This window comes from Nicotiana attenuata, unplaced genomic scaffold, assembly GCF_001879085.1.
Source record: "Nicotiana attenuata strain UT unplaced genomic scaffold, NIATTr2, whole genome shotgun sequence".
In the NCBI taxonomy this organism is placed as follows: Eukaryota; Viridiplantae; Streptophyta; class Magnoliopsida; order Solanales; family Solanaceae; genus Nicotiana; species Nicotiana attenuata.
The window spans coordinates 13,028-32,118 of NW_017670488.1; the positions used below are offsets into that span (position 1 = coordinate 13,028).

Here is a 19,091-nt window from a genome sequence, read left to right on the forward strand (position 1 = left end):
AGATCGGCAACTACTAGCAAAACGATGATGGAGTTTTAAGCTTGAAAAAGAGGGGGAGAGAAAATAGAGAAGACTAGACTCTAATATATTAGTATTTTGTATATAATTGATAAATTATATATTAAATATAATTAAATTTAAAATCTCTATGAGAGTAAATAAGTTTCTAATAAGGAAGGTGACAATATTTTTGGGCCTCATGGGCATAAGCGTTAATCTCCCTACTATTTACACATTGAGGGATTGTCTAAACGACTAAACCACAGCGTTCCAAAAAATTTAGTTTTTCCAAATACCCAAAAACTAAACTCCATCCTGCGCTACTCTTGTATTGATCTGCAACTACAATTTCCACTCGAAGGTTGCTCAATTATAGCCACCACCAATCACACAAAGGTTATCTTTTTCTTTCTTACTTCTTAACACATTAGTATATTCTGTTATTGTTTTTTATTATGTCTTTAGTCTTTTGATGTATCGATTTCCTGTCTTATGTTTGACTCTTTTCATGAATTTTGTATGGATAATGTTGTTATAATGCATTTAAATAACCCAAAATTCACCGAGACTTTTTTTTTTGGTTGTGATTGTGGTAATTCGTGATGATCAAAGGAAAACATTAGTAGTGTTACAATCTATTATTAAGGATTTTTGTTTATTTAACAGTATTTTATATCTAAATCTTCATCTTTTTCAATAAATTTTGCTGGTGATATTGTTATAATCTAATAAGTATAAAAATCATCTTCTTTGGATGATTCCTATTTATAAGGTGTATGCTTAATCGGATCATTTTGTATTATTAGAAGAAAATGAGGCAGAGGTCTAAAGGTTCTGCACAATCTAAGCCATCCAGCAGAACTGAGACAAGCAATTCCGAGGACACTGTGGTTCTGGTAGCTAAGAGATCAAAGTATGTGATTTTGGCATTGTTTGTGCTAGTGGCATATGGAACTTGGTCTGTGTATCAACATCAGTTTCTCAATCTTCCTAAGCCTCTTGGTGCTGAAGAAGTTGGTAAGAGGGGTTTCTCCGAGCATGAAGCCATCAAACATGTTAAAGCATTGACTCAGTTGGGTCCACATCCTGTTGGCTCAGATGCATTGGATCATGCCTTGCAGGTATACCAGTTTTTGAGTTAATCAGTTGGATTAGTTTCATTTTGAAGGGGAGCCTTGGAGCAATTTTAAAGTTGTCTCCGTAAGACAGGTCACGGGTTCGAGCCGTGGAAGCATCCATTAATGCACATTAGAGTAGGCTGTCTACATCACACCCTGGAGTGGGGCGCCTCCCCGGACTCTATGTGAATGCGGAATGCTTTGTGCACCGGACTGCCCTGATTAGTTTCATTTTCTGAAAGTTGTTACTTTTTGTTATTTATTCTCTAAAAGGGAAATCCTATGTCCAACTAGTTCTTATACAACAATAACAACAACTATGCCTCAGTCCCAAACAAGTTCAGGTGTAACTAGTTCTTATATTTAGTTTAAGTAGAGAAATGAAAAGAAATAGTTTTGAGGCCCTAAAATCTATAGTTGAAGGCCTTTCTTCTTTGGTGTTAATTGTTATAGAAGAAAAGGAAGGGCCATTTACACTTGGTTTCTTATAGACAAAGAACAGGAGAAGGTGGTTCCAAAACATTTATTTCTTTGGACTGTTAGGCATAGGTGTAACTGCATTATAACTGCATATTTAGCATGACTACAAGTGATTGAGGGTTCTCTTTGAAATACATAATTCCTAGGTAACAAAAAAAATTTATTCTGTGAAAGCTAGTAGCATAAAGCAAAACCCTAACAAGTGTTACAATTGATCATCACCAATGCTTGTGCTCAGACACACATAGAGGGTTTTAAATTCATTTTGATGGTTGAGAGTGAAATCTCAAGTTTTAGAAGTTGCTAATTTCTATGCTCTTTGTCTCTTCTTTCTGATGCAGTACGTCTTGCAAGCCACAGAAACTATTAAAGAAAAAGCTCATTGGGAAGTTGACGTAGAATTAGATCTTTTTCATGCTAAATCTGGCGCTAATCTTATGGTCGGTGGACTTTTCAAGGGGAAAACTCTTGTTTATTCAGATCTGAATCACGTTGTACTAAGGATCTCACCGAAATATGCTTCTGAAGCAGCAGAAAATGCTATTCTAGTGTCTTCCCACATTGATACTGTGTTTTCCGCGTATGTTTCTCCTACATCCTTTTCATTGAATTTCAGACATTGTATTTTCTTGCATATATATATATATATATATATATGTGTGTGTGTGTGTGTGTGTGTGTGTGTTTACCTATTTGCTTGTGAAATAATTGCAATTCACACTAATATATGTACCAAATGTGGTTCAAGCATCCAGAATATTGTTACTTTTAAGTCTATTCTTTCTTATTTCAGTCTGATTAAATGACTAAATTCAATAATTGCTCACTTGCACTTCTCATTCTAAAGGCTTTAAGTTCCGTACCTCGTAATGTTTCAACTTTATAGCCTCCCCCAGCCTCCCAAAATTTTTTAAAAAAAGTTCTGATTTGTTCAAAGCAGAATAAGAAAGCAAAAGGTATGTGCTGCCAACAAGTATTGGCATAAGTTCCGATAAGAATGCCAAAGGTATATGCTGTGCATACATGTACAAGTGTATTGATGTAAGTTCCCCCAAGAAGTAGATATTCCCACATAAGCAGAAGCACAAAGCCTTGAGGAAACAAAGAAAAGAAAAACTAAATTAGACTGCTGATTCTGTAGAAATGGTCTTCTGGTCCTTTGGAAATCTTATAACAGTTCTCCGACAAGACACCATATCGCACTATAGAGCACTTTCCTGTCATCTGTGTTTCTTTTGTTGTCCGGACCTACATGGACTATATATCAAGAGATGCTCTAAACTAGATTTGGAATGTCGGCTTTCAAAAGTCCACCTGGAGCTCAAGAGTCAAGATACACTCTTTAGGTGGTAAAACTGGTCTTCTCCTGAACTGACTATCACAACAGTTCCTCAAATACAGTTTTAGAAATGCACGGTGACTTCGGAATGTTAATTATTTTCTTGAAATGTAAATTTTCTCTTCCAGAAGTTGACTTGTAGATGTGTTTACTGGAACATCTCTTAGGCTTCTTTGAGAATGACCTCAGCCAGTTATACGGATACTCAGAGATGGTTACAAATTTAGGCTTAATTTATGGAATCACAATTGCTATGTTCCTTAACCTCAAACTGATGCATTATGTGTAAGAATAGTGATGACACTTGTTTGTTTTATATACGCCTTTTGCAAGAATTTCTGGTTGACGATGTTTGTTTGGGATTCTTGTCACGCTATTTGTTCGATTTGGCTTGCCAAATACCCGCTACACAAAGATATTACTTAGTTGAGCAGAAAAAAGCAAGCTGAGAAGGAGGCAAGTTGAGAAAGGATTAAGATTTATGATTTGAAGTCCAAGTCAGAGATTAGATGTTACACTAATTGACTCCCACGAGGATGTTAAGACTGTTGAAGATGTACTTAAACACCCTCTTTTACAGTGAAATATTAGTGTTCTTTCATTGCAAGAAGTGTAGGATCTTTCTTTCTTCTCTTTCATCATCTTCCGTTGTCTATCCTTTCAACGAGATTGAGAGCTCAAGCTCTCTTGGATAAAAACTTTCTTTCAACTTTGTGAGGTAACTTGTCCTCTCTTTGTTCTTGGGGGCAACTTATCCTTTTTTCTCTAATCTTCATTCTTCATTAATTTTCTTTTATTATTTGGAAACCTAGTGTGCTTCAATCCTAACACATGGTATACCATCTTGGGTAGTGGCAATAAATGGTAGATATGTTGAGATTTTGGATATTGTGCAAGTATTGTATAAAGGTCAAAGTGTCCTTACAGTTCCTATGATATATAGTAAGCAATTCTATCATTAATTTCTTAACTTAATAAATCTCTAATAATAAATTGAACTCGTGGAGTGAATTGTGTTCCATGTCCCATACTTAATATTCTATTACTTGAACCAAAGGGTGTGGCTTAGTGGTCAATGAAATGGGAGAAGAACCATGAGATCTTAGTTTTGACAAAAAATAAGATTTCGTCATATCCGCCTAAGCCTTGATGGACAGAGTTACTCGGTTTCTGTGCTGGTGGGAGTTAGCAAATACCCGGTGAAATAATTGAGGTGCACACAAGCTGGCCAGGACACCGCCATCATAAAAAAAACTTAATATTCTATTATTTTAAATGATTAGTCTGTCTGTCGTATTTTATTTGTTGTCGGCAAGTTTGCAGAGAACTCAAGAAATTTATAGATTGAATTTTGACTCTTGATTTGGTATTATAAATACTTCTAGGACAGGGAGTTCTCAGCAGATGCAAACTATTCAAAGAGATTAGTCAGGAAATTAAGCTACTACTATGACATGTCTATATATTTCTTTCACTATCAGTATTTTATCCAACTTCTATGAGATTGCTGTGGTGGTCACTGGTGTAGTGGTAAAAAACTAGAAACCAAACTGTACATCGTCCAAGTCATGAACACAAGTAGATAGGCCATTTGGCAGGAGGGGACGCGTTGACTTGGCTTGGCTTTCAATCAATCTTTGACTGCTTAAGCTGCTATTGGTGCGAGTTGTAGGGAATCTTGGTTAGTGGGTCGGATCGTCCTTTGACAAATGGTCCATCTGGATATTGTGTTTTGATCAGTGGAGACTTGATCGCGCAAAAAGTAAGAAGCAAGATGTGGTTGCAAGGTCAAGTAATAAACTGAGTATCGGACTATGCCTTGGCAACATATGAGCTTATATGGTCGAAATAGTTACTTGAGCTAATATTCAAATGGATGACCGGGACGAAATTAATTTGTTACAATTAGGCTTCAGTACATATTACGTCCAACCTGGTACCATGCATAGTGAATTGATTGTTACCTTTTTTGTGTGAAACTAAAGTCTGGACTCATTTCCACGAGGTTATTAGTGTACATGGCAAGTTGGGCAAGTATGTCCAACAAACCATTCCGTGGTCCAAAAGTTAAACATCTTTGTGGCAAGGTTGGAGCTTATGACCTATATTTTCTAGTTTGAAGGGGTATGTCAACAGAGGCGGATGTAGTGAACAAGTAACGGGTTCAACTGAACCCATAACTTTCGACGCGGAGTAAAAATTTATATGTGAAAGTTCTTTAAAATTGCAAAAATAGTGGATATGAACCCATAATTTAAAAAATATAATGGGTTCAATGCTAAAAATCTTAAAAGTTGAACCCATAGGATATAAATCCTGGATCCGCCTCTGTATGTCAAGAGCATTTCTAAATTCATCTACAAAATCCTGTAAATATTCTATGATATTGTATATTGATTAGGGTTTAAGATTCTTGCAAATAAGGTACTTAGGTGCTGTTTGGTAGAACTCGTTAGGAGTTATCACCTGCATTCGTTATATATTTATGGGTTGACATTTTCTTACCCCCATAAAATTTGGTATAAGATATACACCGTTTGGGCTTTATTAAAAGAAAACACTGTTTGGTACGTTCTTTTTCCTGATTCACATTAAAAATACCTGTCTAAGTTATGCAGGAATTTATGTGTTATGTGTTATTTTATGCAGGGTAGAATATGAAACAAGAATGTGGGTATTAGTGATCCATGGATTAAACTATTGGAATGAGGTCACACAAATTTATATCTTCTTTCCCTCCAAAACAAACTTTTATTTTGTGTAAACAGCTAACACATTATTTTTTTTTATAAAGTTATAAAACTTCATTAAAAGAAGGGCAAAATATGTACCTATACAAGAAGTATACAAAGATAGAAACTCCTTATGAAATGATAGTTGTCTATGAATATTGCCCTATCTTATATACATACAGGTCTCTCGTGGATGCACCAAAAAGAAATAAGGGATAAGAGGCTATTCCTCAATTGTATAAAATCCTCCTCTACACCATCAAAAGCTCTTTTATTTCTCTCTCGAAACTGTCCACGTAAGTGCTAGGAGAGCAATATCCCGCCCCGCGTCATCTCTTTCTTCTTCGATAGGTCCAACGAAACAATATTTACTTTAAATAGTACCCGACATCCCAGTATTTCATACCACAAATGAGACGCTATCCGGAAATGTAAAAGTAGATGATTCACGTCTTCTCCCGAATATTTACAGATGAAGCACCAACTACCACAAGTAATCTTTTTCTTTCTCAAAATTTTCAGCCAATCAACACCTTTCAACTAGCCAAGTAAAAATTAGATCTTTCTTAATACCTCACGGATCCATACCAAGTTGTGGAAAAGCTGACTCCGTTCTAATCAAAAGCTTCTCATAATAGGACTTAATAGAAGAACTCCATTATTCCTCGCCCCCCTCTATACATCATGGCTAGCCTGTGTATTTCCTTGTATGTGAAGTAATTCAACCAGCCTTTAGAATTCTCCAACCTCCCAATCTTGCAAGTTCCTCCAAAACCTTTTTGTCTGTAAACACATTAAATTATACATGGCGTATTCATAGCAAACCAGACATCCAAAAAGAAATAACCCCTACATTACAATCGCTGTATTATTTAATCCCTGCATTGCCAATCCTTGAATTACTAATCCTTACACTGCCAATCCGTGCATTACTAATTTTCGTGTCGCAATCATTGCATTAACTAATTCCTTCCTGTATTGTAATCCCCGTATGATGAATAATCCTTGCATAACTTGTCTTTAAACCAAAAGACCCCCTTCCTCATGAATAAATTAACGGCTCCTACATAAAAACCTACTTTGTATTGACTCTTATAATCAAGAAAAGTATTTTTCTCTCCTCTTATAATCAGCAGGAGAGTTGACTCTATGCGCGTACCATTTGTGGTTTGGCTGTCTTCGACATTTTCTTGTAGTATTTTTCAGAGGATAGCATGTGGCATGTTGGTTCAAAATCCTTTATCTGCAACAATTGTATATCCCTTTTCTGTTTGATCTATTAAATGTTTGCGAACTGGTTCAATTAATTCTTTTTCAGGTTTTTTGTTGCTTTTTCTATAATGTCAAGAACATGATAAAGAACCCCCTTTTTTCTTTTCTGTTATCTGTTTTATCTTAAACTGTTATCGACAGATTAAACTACCTTTACTTTAATCCAATAATTCAAGTATTTCCTTCTCCTGCATGCAAAGTTAAACTGGTGCTTGCTAATATTGGCCAATCATATTGGTTGAATTTTCCTTTAGTGAAGGCGCTGGAGACTGTAGCTCATGTGTAGCTGTTATGTTGGAGCTTGCTCGAGGAGTGTCTCAATGGGCTCATGGGTTCAAAAGTGCTGTAATTTTTTTGTTTAATACAGGAGAAGAGGAGGGCTTAAATGGTGCTCACAGCTTTATAACTCAGGTTATCTCCCTTTAAGACTATCATTATTCCTAAATATATGCATAAAAAAAGAAACGAAATTCTATTTGTCTTATCAGTTTATAAAACTGGAGTAAATGTCTTCAGTGAGTGCTAATATTATGATTTTTGAGCATTATTTCCATGGAATCAGTAAACAAACAAGAAATCAAAGTTTTCCATTAATATTTGTTTTCATAAATAAGGTTTTTCATGAATAGTAATGTGCATAACTTAGACAATGCTTCAAGAAAGGCATGATAAGTGGAAAAAGCACCATCAACCTCCGTGCATAATTTGTACGAGGTGGATGTATAGGATTCATGTAGTCGGCCCAACTAATTTGTGACGGGTGTAATTGATTGTTTGACTTAGAAGGGTCTAAAAGCTAAATTTTCCACCCATAGCTTTAGGAGTTCAGATATTACCAAAAGACACCATTGTTAGATAGTTTATGTATATATTAGTATGCCTAGGCTTCATTTGCTTTTTAAGATTAAGACGTCTAAATTGGAATGCACATCTGAATATTAAAATGTGTATTAAAATTAAGATGTCCAAATCTGAATGTTAAGATGTGTATTAATATCTGAATACTAAATGATTAAGACTGTTTTTTCAACATCTGAATGAATAAAATTTATCTTTATCTAAAAATTAATAAATATAAAATTAAAAATACTAATTTACTTAATATTTTATCAACAAAATATTTTTGTAAATAAATAAATATATGGTAGTTGATGGTGGTGATGACTAACAGTGGTATTTGTCGATACCGACTAGAGGTGGTGGTTGGTAGTGGTTTTGGTTGATAGTGGTGGTTCGAGATAGTAGCTAGTAGTGATTGATAGCGGAGATTATGGTTAAGAATGGTAGGTGCTGGTATTTGTGAATGCCGACTAGAGGTGGTGGTTGGTAGTGGTTTTGGTTGGTATTGGTGGTTCGAGGTAGTAGCTAGTAGTGATTAGTAGTGGAGATTATGTTTGAGAATGGTAGGTGGTGATAGTTGTTAATGGTGGATGGTGGTGGTGGTCGAGGAAAGTGGTGGTAGTTCATAATGGTGGGTACGGGCTATCATGGTTAATAATGGTGGTGGTAGTTGAGGTACATGGGCGGATGGTTGTGGTTGGGGATGATGGTGGCGGTGGCGGTGGTAGTTGATAACTGTGGGGGTGGTGAATGGTGGTAGTCATTAATGGTGAGGTGACAAGTGGTGGTAGTCAATAATGATGGCGGTGACGATTATACTTGAGGATGGTGGTGGTCGGTGGTGGTGGTTGAGTATGGAGGTGGTGGGTGGTGCATGGTGGTAGTTGATAATGGTGGGCAATGGCGGTAATTAATTGTGAATGTGTATAGTAATATCTTTATGAAATTAAGTCTCTGTTATAGATCTTAATCATTCAGACCTATTCACACCCATTAAGTGGTTGTGAAACTTAAAAAACAAACATACTTAATGATCAAGATCTGAATGATTCAGATTCAGACTTAAAAAACAAACGCACTTAATGTGTGAGATCTGAATAATTAAGATTCAGACCTCCATTAAGTGCAAACAAATGAGGCCTTAGTCCCACATTAGAATTGGAGTAGCATGTATTTGTAGAGTGTAGATACAGATAGCTCCTTGTATTATAGTAAAAGAATATATATCAACAATATATTTTCCTATGCTATTTCTCACATGGTATCAGAGATTTTAGTGTGAAAATTATTGCTATACATCATTCCAGTGACATTCAGGAAGAAAGACCTCACTGCCGAGCAATTTAACCGTGGGTACATTGTTCCGAGGTTTCGCTGTTTCTTAGGGGTACTTCACCAGTACCACCAATAGGATCGGATTCCTCGTGCGGCCAGAACCCAACAAAAATCGGTGTCATCGGACCTCCCACGCGCTCGCACGCGCCGACTAGAAGGAGGTATGTTTTGGCGAGATCTAGCCACGCGCCGGCGCGTGAAGACTCACTCCGGCAGATTCTCCAACGAGCAGTTTTCTTCTGCGGTGAACGCCTATTCATTTCAAGCCTATCCATCCAGATTCCACTATATTCCAATGATTTTTTCCAGATTCCAGCGAACCTTTTTCAGAGTGTGGCAACTGTTTCCGGAGTTTTCCAGATTCAGACTTGTCTTTCTGGTTCATAGGGGTAGTTCAGCCAGTCCAAAGTCACTCATATTTTTTTTTATATATTGCGACCATCAAACTAGGGTCCCAGCGAGGTCCAGTTAATCTTTTCAGCTAACTCTCATCTTCAGCCACTTGAACAATATTTTCCGGCATCATATAGAGTGTTTTTGGCGTGTCTTTACTGTTGCCACATTTATCTAGATTTGTACTAGCATTGTTCACCCATTGTTTGTTTTCGGCAAATTTCCCAATAAAGTTGCTGTAATGACGGGAGGTTATTTGAATTTTGATTGCAACAAATGGCAACGAATACTTTGAATAGTTGGATGGTTTCTCTACCGGATTAGATTGTGTTTCTTCCGTATAAAGCACGTAAACAGACATCTTCTGAGATAACTTCTGTTGTTCAAACAGGTAATAGCGTGACTTGTATCTCCCAATCTCTTCTTTCGACTCTTGGATCATTGATTCAGGTGCATCTGATCATATTTCTAGTAACAAATCTCTTTTCACTACTATTTCTTACTCTCAATGACTTTTAATAGTCACAATGGCCAATGGGTACCAAACCATGGCAACTGGAATAGGTCAAGCTAGTCCACTTTCTTCCTTACCTTTAATCTCATATCCATTAGTCGTTTAGCCAAATCACTTAACTCCTTTGTTTTATTTCTTGATGACATTGTTTTTATATAGGAATGCAGTACAGAACAGATTATTGGTACCACACGTGAATCAAATGGACTTTATTACCTTACTTTGCTAAATCACATGGACTCACATCTTGTCCTCGTTCAATAGCTTGTCATGTTACTCATTCACCAAATTTATTACATAAAAGGTTGAGACATCCCAGATTACCAGAACTTCAGAAAATTATACCGGTTTGTCTCACTTGTCCACTCTAGAGTGTGAGTCATGTCAGCTCGGTAAGCATACTCGCTCCCATTTCCTTCGGCGTCCTGATAATCGAGCAGAGTCACCTTTGAGTTTATTGGAGGCCTAGTCGGGTCAGTTCTACCTTGGAATTCTGTTAGTTTGTCAGTTTCATTGATGATTATTCCCGGTGCACTTGGATATTCTTGATGAAAAATCGATCTGAGTGTTTTCTATTTTCCAAACCTTCTATGCTGAAATCCAAAATCAATTTGGGGTTTCTATCCGCACATTTTGTAGAGATAATGCTCCAGAGTATTTGTCTTCCCCGTATCAGCAGCCTATGAACTCTCATGGGACCACTCATCAAATATCTTGTCCATACACATCTCATTGAAACTGCTCGTACCCTACTCATACAATCTCATGTTCCGTTGCGTTTTGGGGGATGCAGTTCTCACATATTGTTATGTTATTAATCGTATGCCATTTTCCTGTGCTATTTCTCACAACCATAATTTCAAGAACAGGACTTATATTAGTCTTCATGTTATACAATCTTGGTCAGTTCATGCTTTTGGGAACAACTTGGTCCATACTGTGTGTGTTTATTACATCTATGGTGTTTCTTTTGCTCCTTCCTATTAACGGGCATATTCTAGGATGCAAAAATAGATTAAATTTCAGGTTGTATTCAAGCGCACTTGAATCCAGCAATGACAGCGATTGACATAATGGATATCTGCCCCATACAAAGTCTAGTTTCCAATGCCTTTTTTATTTTCATTTGAGACACTCATGTCGCGATACTTGACACACCAGTTTGATATTTTTTTTCTTCTTTTCTTTGGGGCACAACGTGGATTCTCCAAAAGTATAAGTTGGAAGAATGGTGTCCATGTCTATGCTACTTACAGTTTCTTTATGCATCTCTTACAGCAAATAGTGCTTTTAACTGAATAGGTATTTTCAGCACTCACAAGCGATGTAAGTATCAGCAGCAGAAATTAGCTGCTAAACTTTGTGATTTAAAGTCAAATTATGAATTTTGTTAACTTGTGTATTTATTTCATTGACGTAGCACCCTTGGAGTGATACTGTAACAATGGCTATTGACTTGGAGGCCATGGGTGTTGGAGGGAAGTCAGGAATATTTCAGGTTTGTATCTATCCTATTACATTCCTTTTTAATCCCTATGTTTCATTTGATTACTGAACAGTTGGTGTATGGATGTGTATGAGATAAAGGAAGCTGCTGCTTTTCTTTTCTTTTTCTCCAAAATTTTGGTGACTAGCTAATTTTGATCAGAGTTGCATGTATAGATTTCTCTATTTTTCGAGGAACATGACTGAACTTATTTAGGACAAAGGGAGGTCTTTTAGGCTCTTGCTCTTTTCAAAAATGTTTTTCATCAATTGATCGACATATAAGTTCCATTTCTTATCTTTAATACTTATTTTTAGCTCTTATTACTCTTTAATTAACAGGCTGGTCCTCAGCCATGGGCAATTGAAAATTTTGCCTTGGCAGCAAAATATCCATCTGGCCAAATAGTTGCACAGGTCAGTTTGCATTATCCAAAGAGAAATATATTTTCTGAAATCTTTGTTGACCATTCATGTTAGTAACTCCTCCAGGTTGAGGTTCTGAACTTACATTTCACTGTCTTTAGTGCTGCAGGACGTATTTAAATCCGGGGCAATAAAATCTGCTACAGATTTCCAAGTGTACCAAGAGATTGCTGGTCTTTCTGGTCTGGACTTTGCATATGCTGATAATACTGCCGTATACCACACGAAGGTATTCACTATGCCACCCAATGACTAGTGCAGGATAAACTAGTATACTACCTTACTGGCAATCAATGGTATCACTGCTAATAGTGTGCTTAGAAAGGAAAGTTTGCAACGCTTTTAAGTCAGATAGTATGCTAGTCATCAAACTTTTCCATAATTTATGAACAATTTGTTGTCTGACTTGGAATTTGACATTTTTGAACAAGTCTGAGACCTTAAAAGCGAAGCTTCTGTAATTTTGTTGCATCAGTAATTGTGCAATGATCTGTTGTAGTTGAGGGGCCCATGTTTCGTGACATGTCAACAGAACATATTAACTCATTCTATGACTGATACACACAGTTATCCCCGTGACTTTCTCCGGACATAGGAGCACTAAGTGTTTCAAGCATCATAATGTATGAAAGTACTTGTTTTATCATACTGTATGAAGCATTCAGAAAGAAATCTGATTAGATCTTCTAGTATTATCTTTACCAAATCTATAAAAGGAAGCTGCTGATGAGACTGTGAACCTCATTATGAACTACTTTTCTAATTTGCATACTGGAAATGAATTTCTGGACCTCTTTTTTTATTTATGGTGATAAAAACAATATCAGGAGTGTCCAGTGTTATTAAAAGCAATTGATCCGTCACTTAAAGTGATGAGGTGATGCAAAACGATGGGTCCTTGTCTTGTATGGGTGAACAAAGCAACTACAAAGAAGAATGCACTTCCCATAGTAGGGGGCAAAGCAATACGAGCAAGAAGCCGTCCCTTCTTTGATTTTGATTTAATGGATGGAAGAAAGAGGAAAAGGAGGATAGGGTAGGGCCTTTTGCTAATTGAATATTATAATTCCTCTCGGGATGTGTCAGTTCAAGCTGATTATCAATATCGTTACTAAAGAAGTTATATATAAATGGCTAAGCAATTGAATATTGAATCTTTGATATTTTCTTTTGATGGGGTTGAATGATATCTAATTGAGTTATGGGATTAATATTTCATGGTTGCACATTGGAAATCGAAATATGTAATTAGTTTTTATGTTATAAGCTATGTTCCCGTTGTTAGGTAATTTTTATAAATTGTGCGCTTTAGTTCAAAGAAGTGTGCATTTCTTCTCGCTTAAAACCCCAGGAGACTTGTCACTTGTTTGAGCTTATTTGCTTTTAAAAACAAGTGGAGAGTCTGTTATTTTATTTTACAAAAATGGTACTTTGTGCGTGCAGAATGACAAATTAAAGCTTTTGAAGCCTGGTTCCCTTCAACATCTTGGAGAAAATATGCTTGCTTTTCTGCTTAAGGTTGCAACTTCTGCTCATCTTCCCAAAGGCAAGGCGACAGATTCCCGTGGAAAGTCTGGCCAGGATACTGCTATTTATTTTGACATTTTGGTATGTTTACTAACTGCAATTTTATTGTTTAACCTTTTGATTTTGAGGTTGTTAATTGTTTGATAAATTTTTCTTACCTCGCAATTTGGTGTCTACTGCAGGATGAATTATAGTATTATTGATGAAATAAAATAGAAAAAAAGAAGATGGGTACCTTAGATCCTATAATAAGCAGTCAGATGAGGATTTGACTTCTGTGATCATTTGATAACTACTTAGAAAGCCTTTTGGCTTGATTGATAGTTCTGGAGACATTATTTGCTTTCTTTTTGGTAATCACCTAGGTCAATTTATGATAATTTTCACAATGTTGAATACAATGGACGTTTTCACCCGAGCGCATTTTACAATTGAACCTAAATGTGATAAAAAAGGGCAAGGGGTTCCATCATATCGTCACTTGGATGTGGCAGTATTTCTAAATTATTGAATATTAGATGAAACGGAAACAGAGGGAGACGGATAATGAGGAATTAAGGATTCATATATACAATCCCAATTAGTTTTGGATTGAGGTGTAATAGTATTAGTTGTTGTTTGATAAAGTGCATAGGCAACAAGGATATAGAATATTAATTTTGACTTGGATTGCGAATTACTTTGACATCTCTTCCGGCAGAAACATCACATTTAGCAGCTTACAAGAGCAGTAAGATAATGTACCATATAGGATGATGATTTAACAGCAATTTGGAAGTTAATCTACCCGACTACACAAGATAGATATTCTACATGAGGTTAACAAAAGGGTCACTGGTTATTGGCGTCAAGACAGAGACGAGTTGACTAGGATCATAAGGTTAAGATAGGGCTAGGCTTTTCCTCATGGACCTTTTTATACTATATTATGATATACAACCGCCATACGAAATGATTTTTCTGATGAATGAAGATGTCGGAGCTTGTATTGAAAATTGATAAGATTATTGTGAGATTTTAGACAACGAAATGTAGCATGTAGAATGTTGAAAGTCGAGAAATGTTAAGAATAATGTGTAAAATATTTTCAACGAGTATACCATAATAAATCCGCCTCATTGTTTGAAGCGCACACTTCTACGAAGCACATGGCTTCACCTATGAAACGATGGCGTTTAATAACAGTGCCTATGGATGGGTGGCCTTATGTCACTTGCCCGGTCAATGTTTTTCCTTCTATCCCTTATCTCCAGTGACCATCATGGTTATCATTGTGAGAAAGCACGGGAGAAAATATCATTATTAAATTACTTAATTAAAGTGTTGTACAACCCTATTTATATACAGTGATTACATAATCATATCTATCTACTTCCCAATGTGGGACACTTATACATGACTAACTACTTAACACTCACCCTCAAGCCAGTGCATATAAATCATATGTACCGAGCTTGTTACAGATGTAACTAATACGAGAACCAGTAAGAGACTTAGTGAAAATATCTGCTAGCCGATCATTCGACTTCACAAACTTTGTAACAATATCTCCTGAGGGTATCTTTTCTCTGACAAAGTGACGGTCGATCTCAATGTGTTTAGTCCTCTCATGGAACACCGGATTTGACATAATATGAAGAGCAGCTTGATTATCACACACAGTTCCATCTTGCTGATTTCTCCTAACTTCAACTCCTTGAGCAACTGCTTGACCCAAACTAGCTCACACGTTGACACATCCATGGCCCGATATTCAGCTTCGGCGCTAGACCGAGCAACTACATTATGTTTCTTGCTCTTCCAAGAGACCAAATTACCTCCTACTAGAACACAATATCCAGACGTAGAACGTCTATCAGAAGGTGATCTTGCCCAATCAGCATCTGTGTACCCAACAATCTGCTCGTGGCCTCGATCCTCGAATAGTAACCCTTTGCATGGGGCTGACTTTATATACCAAAGAATGAGAACAACTGCATCCTAGTGACTACCACAGGGAGAATCCATAAACTGACTTACAACACTCATCGGAAAAGAAATGTCAGGTCTAGTCACTGTGAGGTAATTCAATTTGCCAACTAATCTCTTATATCTCGTAGGATCTCTAAGAGGCCCCTCCTGTCCAGGCAGAAGCTTAGTATTCGAATCCATAGGAGTGTCAATAGGTCTGCAGCCCATCATTCTAGTCTCCTCAAGAATGTCTAAGGCATATTTCTGCTGTGAAATAACAATACCTGAGCTAGACTGAACGGCCTCAATACCTAGAAAATACTTCCATCTGCTCAGATCCTTAGTCTGGAAGTGCTGAAAGAGATGCTGCTTCAGATTAGTAATACCATCCTGATAATTGCCAGTAATAACAATATTATTAACATAAACCACCAGATAAATACACAGATTAGGAGCAGAATGCTGATAAAATACAGAGTGATCAGCTTTACTACGAGTCATGCCGACCAAGCTCGAGGGGACTGTTTCAAACCATATAGTGACCTGCGCAATCGACATACAAGACCACTAGACTCCCCTGAGCAACAAAACCAGGTGGTTGCTCCATATAAACTTCTTCCTAGATATCACGTGGAGAAAAGCATTCTTAATGTCTAACTGATAAAGAAGCCAATGACGTACAACAACCATGGACAAAAAGAGACGAACGGATGCTACTTTAACCACGGGAGAGGAAGTGTCACTATAATCAAGCCTAAAAATCTGAGTGTATCCTTTTGCAACAACACGAGTCTTAAGCTGATCAACCTGGCCATCCGGGCCGACTTTGACCGCATAAACCCAACGACAACCAACAGTAGACTTACCTGAAGGAAGAGGAACAAGCTCCCAAGTGCCACTCGCATGTAAAGCAGACATCTCTTCAATCATAGCCTGTCGCCATCCTGGATGAGATAGTGCCTCACCTGTAGACTTAGGAATAGAAACAGTGGACAAAGATGATATAAAAGCATAATGAGCTGATGACAGACGATGATAACTTAAACCGACATAATGGGGATTAGGATTAAGTGTGGATCGTACACCTTTGCGAAGTGCAATTGGTTGAATAAGAGGAGACAAGTCCACAATAGGTGCAAAATCTGATGCAGGACGTGAATCACCTAGGCTTGATACTGGACGTGGACGACGATGATAAGTCAAGAGTGGTGGAGCTGCAGAAGGTTGAACTGGACTAGGTGGTGGAAGTGGAGCTATAGGTGGTGGAGCTGCAATTGGAGCTGTAGGTAGTGGAGCTGCAACTGGAGCTGTAGGTGGTGGAGTTGGAGTTGTAGAGGAAGATGAATGGGAGATAGTGATTGAATCTCCAAAAGATGAAACTGGTAGCACCTCAGAAATATCTAAGTGATTACCTGGACCTGTAAAGTATGATTGGGTTTCAAAGAAGGTAACATCAGCGGACATAAGGTACCGCGGGAGGTCAGGAGAATAGCATCGATACCCCTTTTGTGTTCTCGAGTAACCCAGAAATACACACTTAAGAGCACGATGAGCTAACTTATCTTTTCCTGGAGTAAGGCTATGAACAAAACACGTGCTTCCAAAGACACGGGGTGGAAGAGAGAACAAAGGTAACCGGGGAAACAGGACAGAGAATGGAACTTGATTCAAGATAGCTGAAGATGGCATACGATTAATAAGATAGCAAGATGTAAGAACTGCATCCCCAAAAAAACGCAACGGAACATGAGATTGTATGAGTAGGGTATGAGCAGTTTCAATAAGATCTCTATTCTTTCTTTCAGCTACCCCATTTTGTTGAGATGTCTACGGACAAGATGTTTGATGAATAATCCCATGAGAGTTCATAAACTGCTGAAATGGGGAAGACAAATACTCTAGGGCATTATCACTACGAAATATGCGGATAGAAACCCCAAATTGATTTTGAATTTCAGCGTGGAAGGTCCGGAAAATAGAAAACAACTCGGACCGATTTTTCATCAAAAATATCCAAGTGCACCTCGAATAATCATCAATGAAACTGACAAAGTAGCGGAATACCAAGGTAGAACTGACCTGACTAGGACCCCAAACATCTGAATAGACTAAAGTGAAAGGTGACTCTGCTCGATTATCAAGGCGTCGAGGGAAATGGGAGCGGGTATGCTTACCAAGCTGACATGACTCACACTCTAGAGTGGACAAGTGAGATAAACCAGGTACCATTTTCTGAAGTTTTGACAAACTGGGATGTCCCATCGTTTATGTAATAGATCTAGTGAATCGGTAACTAGACAAGTTATTGAAGGAAGACAAGTTTTTGCAAGGATAAGGTAATAAAGTCCATCTGATTCACACCCGATACCAATGATCTGCCCCGTACTGCGTTTCTATATAAAAATAAGGTCATCAAGAAATAAAACAACGCATTTAAGTGATTTGGCTAAGCGACTAACGGCTATGAGATTAAAAGGACTATTGGGAACATAAAGAACTGAATCTAAAGGTAAGGAAGGAAGTGGGCTTGCTTGACCTATTGCAGTTGCCATGGTTTGATTCCCATTGGCCATTGTGACCCTTGGAAGAGATTGAGAATACGAAATACTAGTGAAAAGAGATTTGTTACCAGAAATACGATCAGATGCACCTGAATCAATGACCCAAGACTCAGAAGTTAAAGATTGGGAGACACAAGTCACACTACTATCTGTTTTAACAACGGAAGCTATTTATGAAGATGTCTGGTTACATGTTTTGTACCGAAGGATCTCAATATAATCCAGTAAAGAAACCATCTGGATTGGATTCAATGCATTGGATCCAACGGACTGTGAGTTAAAGGCTTCAGATACGAATGCCATTATTATGTTGCACCGGAAAAAGCAGAAATTTTCTGAAATTACTGTTCACGCCGGAAAAATATAAAAGTGGTCGGAATTTGATTTAAATTGGATGGGTAGGCTCGGATTTGCGAGGAGAAGTCACTATCTTGAAGAAGTTTTCCCAAAATCTGGCCGGAAACAGTCTCACGCGCCGGCGCGTGGGCGTCGGAACTTCGCCGGAAAATTTCTTCCGACGGAGCGTGGCAGCGCGTGGGGTGTCTTCTGACGGAGAATTTTTTATGGGTTGGTCGCCGGAGGCCGATCTACTTCGTGGTGGTGTTGGTTTTTGCACAACACTGACGAAAAGTGGCTTTTTACTTACGGCAGACCTGTGCTTGCCGGAAAAAGACCTTCGGTTAACTGATTTTTCTTCCTGGAGTCGCTGGAATTTATGCACAGCGATAAATCTCTCACGATTGCTCTAATACCATGTGAGAAAGCACGGGAGAAAATCTTATTATTAAATTACTTAATTAAAGTGTTGTACAACCCTATTTATATACAGTGATTACATAATAATATCTATCTACTTCCCGATGTGGGACACTTATACATGACTAACTACTTAACACCATCTCACTTTATTGACCACTAGGCCGCACCCTTAATTTAAAAAAATGCTCTTCTTTTCCTTTATATTTGTTTTTCTCTTATCCTGAAGGAAGAAAATTGGAACTTTTATAATGAAAATGTTGACGAAAATAATACTCCCTCAGTTTAAATTTATATGAACATATTTCCTTTTTAGTCTGTGCCCAAAAGAATGACTCTTTTCCATATTTAGAAACAATTTAC

The 19,091-nt window shown here is 37.5% G+C and overlaps 1 protein-coding gene across 1 annotated transcript in view; it reads left to right on the forward strand.

Moving 5' to 3' along the window:
* The first annotated feature begins 202 nt into the window (after positions 1-202).
* The window catches only part of LOC109240140 (endoplasmic reticulum metallopeptidase 1), a 41,520-nt gene continuing 22,631 nt past the window's right edge, over positions 203-19,091 (forward strand). Inside the window, exons 1-8 of the mRNA XM_019406764.1 lie at positions 203-396; positions 807-1,121; positions 1,940-2,178; positions 7,196-7,352; positions 11,444-11,521; positions 11,851-11,925; positions 12,044-12,163; positions 13,378-13,542. Coding sequence (XP_019262309.1) covers positions 813-1,121; positions 1,940-2,178; positions 7,196-7,352; positions 11,444-11,521; positions 11,851-11,925; positions 12,044-12,163; positions 13,378-13,542 — 1,143 coding nt within the window. The 5' untranslated portion in view covers positions 203-396; positions 807-812. The remainder of the gene's footprint in view (positions 397-806; positions 1,122-1,939; positions 2,179-7,195; positions 7,353-11,443; positions 11,522-11,850; positions 11,926-12,043; positions 12,164-13,377; positions 13,543-19,091) is intronic.